Source organism: Gallinula chloropus (genome assembly GCF_964237585.1).
Source record: "Gallinula chloropus genome assembly, chromosome: 1".
Classification (NCBI taxonomy): Eukaryota; Metazoa; Chordata; class Aves; order Gruiformes; family Rallidae; genus Gallinula; species Gallinula chloropus.
The window spans coordinates 194,826,242-194,838,268 of NC_140085.1; the positions used below are offsets into that span (position 1 = coordinate 194,826,242).

A 12,027-nucleotide genomic window follows, 5' to 3' on the forward strand; every position below is an offset into this window, starting at 1 on the left:
ATGTGTAAAGAAAGAATTAACTAACTGGAGTGTAACGTACCTTACGCTTTCTTTGTGGTTTTGATAGGGTTTTTTACTAAAGAATATAATCTGTTTAATTCTTGGCACCGTGTGCCTACTAATGTTGAATGATCAATATTTTAATTCCATATTTACTGGATGGATACTGTCTCTTGCATAATAAAAAAACCTGTCCAAAACAGGACTGTCAGCATATTGGAGAATACAACCAATGATGTGTTCACTCCAAATAGCATCTGTGGTCTAATAGATGAAAAAGCAATAGTTAGTAAGGTGGAAATCTGTCAGTTGCTTGACCTATAACTAGAGGTGTGGGGGACACTTTCTGGCCTGGAAGATCTGGTTCTTATAAATATTTTCAGTTTGATACTTATGAATAGAAACATTGTACAAAATATCATTGGAGCTAAACCAGTGGAGCAAGTCCAGAGATGCTCAGAGAGCTGGAGCACCTCTCCTGTGAAGACAGACTAAGAGTTGGGCTTCTTCAGCCTGGAGAAGAGAAGATGTCAAGGAGACCTTAGAGAGCAGCCTTCCAGTACCTGAAGGGACTGCAGAAAAGATGGAGGGGGACTGGTTACAGGGCATGTAGTGATAGGGGGAATGGCTTTAAAATGAAAGGAGATAGATTAGATCAGACAGTAGGAAGAAATTTTTCCCCATGAGGGTGGTGAGGCCCTGGCACAGGGTACCCGGAGAAGCTGTGACTGTTCCTGACAGGGTTCAAGGCCAGATTGGATGGAGCTTTGGGCACCCTGGTCTAGTGGAGGGGGGTGTCCCTGCCCATGGCAGGGGTTTGGAACTAGATGGGCTTTGAGGTCCCTTCCACCTCAACTTGTTCTGTGATTCTATGAAATGTTCAGTGCATAAATCTGGCTTATGCTCAGTTTATTCTTCTGGTTACTGCAGGTGATACAGTCTGAGTTTAGTGAAGCTTGTTTTCAAGCCAAATCTTACTGGGCAAGTTTCTGGACAGAAATTTGTAAAAAAATGCTCAGCTTTCCTGAGGGGTCTTTTTGTGGTGAAGTGAAGTAGGGTTTTTTATAGCTTTTTTTTTTTTTTCTTTGTGCATTTTGAGGTTCTGCACTTGGAGTTAGGTCAGAAGCAGGTATTGAAAGCACACGTGTTCTCTAGGATAATTGGTGGCAGATGCTTTGGTATTACTATCTAGCCTGACTGCCTCGTGCTTGCTGTGGGTCAAGAATCATATGATCACTTACCATGGGTTAGCTAATCCACATCTACATGCCTAGTATGCAGTAGGTGCTGTACTTCAATATCTTATTCTTTTAATAGCTGCTTTGTGTAGATGATTGCTTCTGTTTCTTGGGTACAACTCTTCAGTCCTGCTGGTTTTTTTACTGTACTCTTTCACTTTTATACTTCTCTGACCTAATAACTACCAGTTCTGTAAAGCAATGAATTATTTGTTTTTTCCCATAATGAAGCCTGAACAGCTGAAATGACTGTAGATATCTTGGTCAGGAGTCCAACTGTATCCTCTTTCTTCTCCAGACTATTATACACTATTTATTCAGCCATCTCCAGGAAAGCAGGCTTCCATGAATGGTTATTTGGGAAGACAAATGTCATTACTCTGAATGTCCTACCCTTCCCCCTTCTTTTCCTCAGCTTTATATGCTGAGCATGATGTCATAGAGTGTAGAATATCCCTTTGGTCAGTTGAGGTCAGCTCTCCTGGCTGTCCCCTCCCAACTCCTAGTCCACCTCCCAGCCTACTTCTTGGTACAGTGGGAGGAGCAGAAAAGGCCTTGGCTCTGTGTGAGCGCTGCTCAGCAGGAGCAGACACATCCCCATGTTATCAACTTCAGCACAAATCCAAAACCTAGTCCCATACTAGATACTATGAAGAAAATTAACTGTATCCCAGCCAAAACCAGCGCACAGGGTTAGGCAACACACTTGCTTTGGTACAGGTGCAATTGTAAATCCTCAGTATGACCAAAATATACAGTATATAAAATTGTAGATTACTATAGGTTGGAAGAGACCTCGGAAGGACCTCTAATTACATCCCAGCTTAATCCAGGGCAAACTTTAAAAGATCTGGTTGCTTGCAGGCTCTAGTGCCTGGCTGCTTTCATTAAGAGTTTTAATTTCTTCATCTGATAAGAATTCCCCTTGTTGCAGTATTCCTGCTGCCTCTCATCCTTTTGCACTCAACTTCCAAGAAACATCTGACTCTGAAGATAGTGTTTATATTCTCCCTCCCTGCTTTTAACCTTCTGTTCTGCAGATGGAATAAACCCACCTGCTTCAAATGCTCCTTGTGCATCATGTGCTCTGAGCCCTGGCCATGCTGATGGCCTTTCTTTGGGCTGTCTCCAGCTATATCCAGGGATATGACTGTGCATTCATTGCTGTTTACGCTTTCCTCATATGATTCTTCCAGTCAGCAGCAAGCTCAGCTTAAAAGCTCTTGTTGCTAACTGCTGCCTTCTTTGAAACAGTGATCAGTGTTTATTATTTGGTATCTGTATGCTGTGTGTCTTAGGCTATGGAAGCTGAAGCAGCTTTAGACTGGGTAAGGTGGCCTGTACTTCCTAGAAGTTTCTTCAGCTGTGAGGAGGTGTGAACACAAATGCAGAAGGTCCATAGACTTTCCTTTCTGTAGTATTGATGGGGATAAGTATTCAATCCTCCTCCTTTTCTTCTATGACAGGATGCTCAAAGACAAAACTGTCTTCCAACTTTCATCAAAGGTTATCCTTTTTTGTTTGCTTGATATTTTTCTTTTTTTTTTGGTTTTTTTTTTTTTAGGTTAAAGCTATTACTCCCTGTAGTGCTTTGCTCTTCGGTTCTATACCTGCCCGTCATACTGCTCATGCCGTGCCCAGTAACTAGCAGTCTTGAGATGTGTTGCTTTGGGCACTTAAATTTCAAAGTATACAGCTAGTGTTTTCATAAGTGGGTGTAAGCTGTGTATCAAGTGTAGGATGTGAGAATAATTATATATTTATTTTCCCTTAATGAAGGGTGTCTGTGGGAATAGGATAAATAAGCACGAACAGTGTGTGTGGCAGTCTTCCTGAGCAGGCAGTGCAGCAGTGTGGGATGCGTGGTACTGTCATCTCTTCTGCTGTGTCTGCACTGTGCTGCTGATGTTATGGTTAGCAGAAAAATTGCTGATCTAATTTGGATTTAACTGTACAAATACTTTGCCTAATTAGTGGTGTTCATGTGAATACTTTCAAAGCAGCACTTCAGGATATCAGAACGTACCAGATTGTTAAGCATCTGTGGTGTTCAACCTGGTTTTTGTAGTGAAAGAGGCCTCATGTTTTGCTAAACTTGTTTGTAGTAACTGGTGTCTCAGTGATATCCCCTTGTTAGCATTTGTGTTTGAACTTGATGATCTTAAGGGTCTCTTCCAACCCAGCTGATTCCATGATTCACAAATTTATTTGTTCAGTTGAAGGCCAGACTTGTCTGTTTGTTCCTGTTCTTACCTATGTTCTCTCCCAGTTGGCTACTAGTTCTCCCTCCTAACAAGCCTGTCCTCTCTTGTGCTTTCACCCCCCCTTCCAGTTCATTCATATGCTTTTCACATAAACACTCATCAGTTCTTGTGAGGGATGACTTTTTGCTGGATTACAGAGCCTGTTTTCTTTTCCACACTGCCAAAACATGATTTGAAAGTCCAATGGAACTTTAGAAAACATTTCTTCCAGCACAAAATATCATTTAGAATGGATATAACTCCTAAAAATAATTTTAGATACTGGATTTTCAAGTGGCACCTCTTTCTTTGTTACTGTTGGCTAGTTGGCAAACGTTCCATTTAAGAATAGAGATTCTCACTTTCTAATACACGTTTGTGCTGCTTGTGCCAAAAATGCATGAGCTGACATCCTGTGATACATACACCTCTGTAGTTAATGTGCGTTCCTGCCAGGTAACACCAGCAGTTCAGTGCAAGGCTATCCCTTAGGTGGGAAGACCTGAAGATCAAGAAGCTGCAGGGCTTGGTTTTAATGATCCCACTCAGAGCATGTCTCTTGCTGAGTAATATCCTAGCATTGTCTTAACAGCCCCAAATCATCACCCAATAATAGATAACCGTGACTGAAAAATGAGGTCATGAATGCCTGTAGTCATCATAGTTTTCCTTGCAGATAAAGGCATGGCTAATCTCTCCATCTCATTACATTCTGAATGTGGCAATCATTTCCTGCTTACTTCCCTTAAGACTTGTAAGCAGCAGCTTTTCAGTTCTGACAGAACTAGTTGAGTTTGCGGTATCCATGCTTACCTGCTTCTGTGGTTGAAGGAGGGTCTTGGCTTTCAGGAACCCTTCTTGATTAATGATTGTTCATAGAGAGATACAAAACTGCCTTAAAAGTTTAAGTGAAAAATACTGGTTTATTTTTGGGGTAGTAATAATTGTAAAATATCATCATTACTATGTTGCATTAAGCTTCATATTAAATGCTGGCAAGCTGTGTTATATCACATCTAGATGTTAATATAGATGCGACTGTTATATTTTGTTGTTGTCACAATCTTAACTAATCTCTTCCTTCATGGGCATTTGGGGAAAAAAAGATACTGGATTATTACATACTGTTATATTGGTTGTGCTCTAAGTGTGTGTCATTGCTTAACCACAGCTGGTAACTGAGCACCACACAGCCACATGTTTATCCCTCTTCCAAGGGGATGGGGAGGAGAATAGAGGAGAAAAACAAACAAACAAAAAACCCCACGAACTTGTGGGTTGAGATAAAGACAGTTCAGTAGAATCACAAAGGAAGAGAATAGTAATAGTAGTAGCAATAAAAAATATATCTATATATAAAAACACCAGTGATACACAAATGCAATTGCTCAACACACATGGAAGGGAAGAAGCCTGTTGCCCAATCTGTTTTTGAGCAGCCAATCTGCCTCCCAGTGAGCTTCCTCAGTTACATCCAGGGCGTGATGTTACATGGTATATGGCCTGTCTGGATCAGCTGTCCTGGCTGTGTGCTCCCAGCTTCTTGTGCACCTGGCAGGGCGTAAGAAGCTGAAAGGTCCTTGAATTAGTGCAGGGGACCACTAAAAACACTAGTGTGTTGTCAACTTTACTCTCACATTAAATCCAAAGCACACCACCATACCAGCTGCTAGAAAGAAGGATAACTCCATCTCAGAACAGGACAATATATAGCATCTTGTGGTTACATCATTGTAACAGTAGCAAATCTAGAAGGCATACAGGGTAACTTTTTAATTTTACAACTGTTTGAAGAATCAGTAGATTGTGACTACTGGAAGTCCACATTGAGCAAAAACTGGATAGCTTCATTTTAGCTACCCAACCTTTTTTTTTGCTGTGCTCCTAACCGTCTTTTCAGTTAATAACTCACTCTAACTAAATTCATCTGTCAACTTGTGTAGCTAGAGGCTCATTCTTTCATTCAACATTTCCTCTGACCTTTTGAAGGCATTGATTGCATTGTGTCAAGATGAAGCGGTATTTGGATCTTTTATTATGCATGTTGAACCAATGTCTAGAAGGATTTACTGGCCATTAAATAGGCCAGAAATCTGAGGTTTACGATTAATTCTAGTCATAATCTTCCAGTAAAACTTGATTAAGTGGTAGCATGTAAGAATTATTTTGCTACTAATGCTTCAGATGTTGGAAAGCTGGGAGCTGTTAGAGGCCACGTAAGTCATTGTGGTACTTCTGTTTCAAGACCTTCTAAGGAAACTGCAAAAGCAATTAAGGACTAGGAATCTTGGCAGTGAGCAGAATGGAGTTTGTATTAGGACATTCTGGTACACCAGTGTCATGGTGCTTTAAAATAAAGTATTTATTTTACTGGAAAACCCTTCAGTTTTTGCAGAAAATATGACCATATAAAATTAATATATTGATTTTTTTGTGTGTGTTTTTTTTCTGTGTTGCAGATCTAATCCAGTGCACAAATGAGATGAATGTGAACATCCCACAATTGGCAGACAGTTTGTTTGAAAGAACCACCAACAGTAGCTGGGTAGTGGTCTTCAAATCTCTCATCACAACCCACCATCTAATGGTGTATGGAAATGAGGTAATTTTAAAAAAGTTATGCCTGAGAACAGCTCTTCATTTCTAAATGTCAGCTGAATGCTTGCACTAATTACAAGACAGTCTTTATTTTTCTTTTTATGTCTAACTGCATGAACACAAGTCTCACTATATGTTTGTCTACTTAATTTGCTTAGTTGTCCCGAATGCTGGAGGTACTTTTTTCTGTGGTGGTAACTTCGACAATAACAGAACCAAACTAAACAGAAAGACTTGAATGGGGCTCTGAAAGCCCAAAATTGAGACATTTTTAAGCTTGTGCTGTAGCTAATCCAGGTGGCATTTTCTCCCATATTACTCTATTCTGAACTGATTTCCACCATCATCCCCCAAACTTTTTGCAGAGAAGACAAATGTATGACTGTGAGCTGGCTTTGAGCGTGAGTATCTAAATAACACCTGACTGTAGAACAATTAAACCAAGCCCAAATTTACACAGAAAGGTATAAGCTTGTTTTGTTCCACAATTTGAATTCTTCTGGGCCCTTATTTTTTTTTTAAATACAAAGCCAAACATAGCAGTGGCTTGAACTTTTTGCATTAAACCCCCCCCAAAACTATACTTCTAAGGCTTTCTTAGGAAGCCTTCACAAATGTTTCTTTTTACTGAAAGCAGTTAGTATCATGTAAGCTATGTGAATTTTGGAATTAAGAGGGGTCTCTTTAGAAAATTACAAGTAGGATTTTGTAAAAAGGACCAGAACTTTTCAGGTTGAATTCAGAGTTCTTACAGGTCATATAACTCCTGCCTGGGTTGTGGGGAGTTTGAAGTTTGGTGTTTGGGATTTTTTTGAGATATATATTTGTGTACTGGTTTCTCTTGTAGGTTAGCTGGAGTGTATTTCTGGTCTTGGTGAAAATCTGTTATTTGAAGTAAGCCACAAGAGGGCAAACTTCTCGTGTTCACTTTAAGCATTATTTCAAGGATAATTGATGCTTAGAGTCTATACACCTTTGTTGTGCTTTGAGACATATACATTTTAAGCTGATACCAATGTGCTTCGTAGTAATTAAAGGTATTTCACGGGATCACTGTCGGAGTACTTTCCACTTTAAGAATAAAACTGCTAAACAACTTTTGCTTGACAAATGTGTTACAGAAGCAATGAGGGTAGGATTGCTGCTCAATGTGAAACATTTCACAGCTAGCAATAGTACTTGAACAATGAACATGGCAATCAGGTGCTTGTGGAAATGTCTAGAAGTTTATATGGAATCTGTAAATCCCTTAGTAAAAAATGAAAGGCATTTGGTCCTCCAGCTTTTGCTGAATTAGCTTATAGCTAAGTACTGAGTGCCTTTGCTCTGGGCTTTTCTTTGTGTAACCTATGCATTTATGCATAGTACTGTGTTATACCAGTCAGAACTTCGGTAGCAGCTCTACGCAGTGGTTAGAAGACAAAACTGACTACATTAAGATGTGGTGGCAGTGATCTGAAATCTTTCTTCAAAAGATGAAAACATCATTCACTTTGTAAAACATAATTTGGTGCTATGTGTAAGTAATAACACAGTATCACACTTAGTACATCTTAATATTTTATATGTATTCTTATGTTTAACGCTTGATTTATAAGCAAATTCAGCTTTATATCACATCTTTCATATTTCAGGTAAGTAACGAATGCATGCTGAGCTAAGATGCCTTGGCTCATTGCTAAAATGATGTCAACCCTTACAAAATTGAAGTTAGTGAAGAAATTGTGAGCCTGCAAAATGAGGTTTTTAGGGGGATTCATTCAGACACTTCCAGTTCTGTATGTATTCCAGCTTAAAATTAAGTATTTCAGCCAGAGACGTTCATGCAGTATCTACCTAAGTTTGATGTGTTTGCAGATTTTATATTAAAAAAAACCCACAAACCTAACTTAATTTGAAAATTTATCTGAATAGTTTCCTGAGTTGGAATGTGTCTTGAAGAAAAAAAGCTGAATTTCATAAGCTGCTTAAAAAGAGTTTCTGGTACTGTTACATCAGTTCCAGCTCCCTGGTAATATAGTAAAAGCCATCCATTTTTTTCCTTTTATCTAGCGTTTCATCCAGTATCTGGCGTCCAGAAACACGTTGTTTAACTTGAGCAATTTCCTAGACAAAAGTGGATTGCAAGGTAAAGCACCTTTTCATTAACAGTTAGTGGGATAGTAGATACAATTCAGTAACTCTAATGGACTGTCTCACTTAAGAAGCAATTTTTCTGTCTGTTTAGCCCAGACCGCGTTTCTTAATTTAAAATGCTATTATGGCAGGGCAGAAACTGTCTGCTGGAGGAATTTGTTGCATCTTTTAGGAAAGGCTTATATAAAAATGCTTCTAACTTTTGTAGCTAAACAGATCTACCTTAGTATTTCTTCTTTTCTGAATAATTCCTTCATTTGCAGATTGGTTAGTAAGTTAAATTTCAGAATATTTGTATGTGCGTCAGATACAGTGTGTCAGTGAGACAAGATCTGTGTCCAAAAATTAACATTTTTGGAAATTGTTTGAAGAGCATTCCATCCATCTTTTAGACAAATTCTGTGGACAAATAAGTTCCTGGTTCAGTTTTTAACTGGCATACATTTCCAAGCATTTACTCTGCAGTTTGGTGCAGTTCTGATCATACTTTTTTTTTTTTTCCTTCTGTGGTGGCTTCTTTCTTTCTTTCTCCATTACTGTAACTGCTTTAATTTTTGCCACAAGTGTGCTAAAACAGGCACAAACAGTAGTTGCCCAGGCACCAAAACCATCTCCCTTATCATAGAACCATAGAACATGTTATGTTGGAAGGGATCTTTGAAGGCTATCTAGTCCAACCCCCCTGCAGTAAGCAGGGACATCTGAAAACCAAGGGTCTGGAAAATTGCCTCATTTAATTGAGTCTTAACTTCCATGGGCTCAGTATAGATTATGAGCAGATCTTTTCTTGGTATGTATCTGACAGTTACCAAAATATTTCCTATCATATATTTCCTATACTGCCTTAACATAGAAGAAACTTTGTCATGTCCTAATGTTTCCTTCAGTGCCTTTTTTCTGTTCAGTTGTAAATGAACATAGTGTGGAGTAGACATGAGTATCTTTGTGAATGCATGTTGGAATTCTTTTGGTAATCATTTTTATCATAGTATGAGAGAACTTGCGTAATAGTACTTTGTTTTGCTTATTTCCTTAGGAAGTGAAGTGTAAACTTCTACATAGTTCAGGTTGTCTAGATATTTGCGGTATTGTCTGAGTTACATGGTAACTACAATGACGTACACAGTTGTTCGTAACGCAAATTAACTACACAAAATCAGGCAAGAATATAATGAAGCAGTCTTGTATTAATGTCTTGCAGTTTGCTTAGAGTATTGTATTTTTAATTGGCTAGGTAAGTAATCAGCTTCTGAAACTTGTTTTTTAGGTTATGACATGTCAACGTTTATCAGACGGTATAGTAGATACCTGAATGAAAAGGCAGTTTCCTATAGACAAGTGGCTTTTGACTTCACAAAAGTAAAAAGAGGGTAAGGACTGTATTTTCCTTTGCTTCTCTTGAGGTTTTGTCTTATGTCCTGCAATTCCAGTGGAAAATACCAGTGGTGGCTCCAACTTAGGGCAGACAGTAATGTCTGCTTCTCTCAGTTGGGTATCTCCCATGACCCACAAAGGCTCAACTTCCCAGTTATGTACACTGCAAAAATTTTACTCTATTTCTTTAAACATTAACAGTTTAATAGAAAGAAATGAAAACTGGTTTGCATCAAAGTATATATCAAAAGAGCAGGACTTCAGACAAACCTTCCTTTATTATCTTCCGTGTAGTATAGGGTACTATGCATTTTACTTGTGCTTATAGCCCTGTAATGTTTAAATGACAGGTGTTTTAGGAAACACCTTGCAGTCCTTCCTGGCATTTGTTTCTTTCTTGTCCCAGAATGTCTCTATGAAGTTACTACCTTGGTAAAAGTAGTGCAATTTATACTTTTAAGAGAACACTGTAGTGGATGTTACTCAAAGAGTTTGTCTACAGGAATTAGTTTTCCCTAGGAAGTGAGCTCATTTTAAGAGAAATCAGTTATTTGAGATTAGGTACCTGTTTACAGGTGGAATAACACAGTGCAGAGCACTAGTGGTTGGGTAAATTGCATGTTGCAGTGAAGGATGGAATTAATCTGGAGATCTTCACTGTGAGGGCTGGAGAGGATGTACTGATTGGAAGTCTTTTATCTCCATGTGCAGGGCTTTTTAAAGCATAAAATTAATAATTTCAGTTTTACATTTGGGCATCCTTTATCATCCATATACAGGATATCTTATATTGATTCTTAAAAGTAACTCTTAACCCAAAACAATCTCAACCTAAAGCTGTTGAATGCGTTAAGTGCAGTAGTGGGCTGCATAATGATCACTTGCATTAATGTTATAAAGCCATTTGAAACTGGCTTGAGAAGACCAGAATATCCCTTACACCTCCTTGCTAATGCCACAGGGTCTATTCTGTTATGAAATGTGATGGGAAAGGATAAGGGGAATCTTGGGTTCCTTTGTTTCTGCCTTTAGAGGTGGTTCAAGCCCCAGCAATATAAACCACTTATACCCTGTATATGGAAGAAGCTCAGTGTGGTGAGATGGCTCCAGATGCACCACAGAGTTGCACAGTTGCTTTATAATCAGTTGTTGTAGAACTCAGGAAGCAAATTATTTAGCCCTCAGTATGTGCCTGGAGGTCCTGGGAATCAGCAGGAATAACTCTTCAGGTGGCAGCAGTCTACCTTTTCCACACCTCACCTTTTCTCAGGACCTCTGCTCTCATGCCCTGCCATTCTAGATTCTTTGCAGTTGCTGTTTGTTGTTAGGAAGGGGAGCATATGGCACAATTGGACAGCTGGAAGCATTGTATTCCCCATCACTTTCCAGCCTGGAGAACAGCCTCAATGGTTTCTCAGCACAGACTTGCTGAGATTTGCACTTGCAGGAAGCATTTGGTTTGCTGCATGCACGCAGATGCAACTGCAAGGCTGGCTGAGTTATCTTATGAAAAGTTGACTTAGTGTCTTCTTCAGTTGTTGCTTTTTTGGATGTTTTAGGTCTTGGTCTATTTAATCTGGACAACTACTAGACAACCAAATACTGTGAGTCAGCTATTGAAAGGAGGTGTCATGTAGTCTCTAATCTTTCTGAAGAAGCTTGAAAACATTGTCACTGTTTATTCTCTCTTACAGCTTTTACTTAAAAATAAAATCATCCAAATGGACACAAAATGATAGTCAGGTGATTGGGAAAAGTGTATGTAAAAAATTGCTTCAGAAATAATGTTCAGAGCGGGTTTTTTTGTTGCTGTCTGATGATCTGCAGTTCTGCTATGTTTCTGAGCACTATTGATTTCATTTCCTCTGAATAAAAATTCGTCTTGGATTCATATTTTGGCCAAAGAAACATTGGTGCTTTTGTTCACAGCAGTTGTTACATGTGTATTGCCTAGACAGCATTCCTAAATGTCAAAATGCTTTGAGTGGCAACGATTTTAAATGTTTTTTCTGATGCCCTATTTTATTTTCTATGTTACGTATTTGCCAACAATTGCCTTCAAAATTCAGGTGAAGATTTTTTGGTTTGTTTTGCACAACAGGGCTGATGGAGTGATGAGAACAATGAGCACAGAAAAACTCTTAAAAACTGTACCAATTATCCAAAATCAAATGGATGCACTTCTTGATTTCAATGTAAGTTTAGCAGCACATATGTGGCTGCCATGCTTTTGACTTCGTTGTACAAACCTGCACAAGTTTATAAGATAGGTCAAGGATATAAAGGTTTTGAACTTGGTTCCATATTATCTACATAGTTTAATGACAACAAATAATTTTGGTTTTGATATAGAAGAAACCAGAGAAGAGAAATACGATGCTCACTGGGGAGAATGCTATGGGCTAAATTAGCATTGTTTGTGTATGTTGTTTAGAATC

At 38.8% G+C, this 12,027-nt stretch overlaps 1 protein-coding gene across 1 annotated transcript in view; it reads left to right on the plus strand.

Moving 5' to 3' along the window:
* Positions 1-12,027, plus strand: part of PICALM (phosphatidylinositol binding clathrin assembly protein) — a gene marked incomplete at its 5' end in the record, with an annotated part of 69,736 nt that overhangs the window by 23,547 nt on the left and 34,162 nt on the right. Inside the window, 4 exons of the mRNA XM_084272768.1 lie at positions 5,941-6,083; positions 8,132-8,207; positions 9,483-9,585; positions 11,691-11,784. Of these exons, the coding sequence (XP_084128894.1) occupies positions 5,941-6,083; positions 8,132-8,207; positions 9,483-9,585; positions 11,691-11,784 (416 nt within the window). The remainder of the gene's footprint in view (positions 1-5,940; positions 6,084-8,131; positions 8,208-9,482; positions 9,586-11,690; positions 11,785-12,027) is intronic.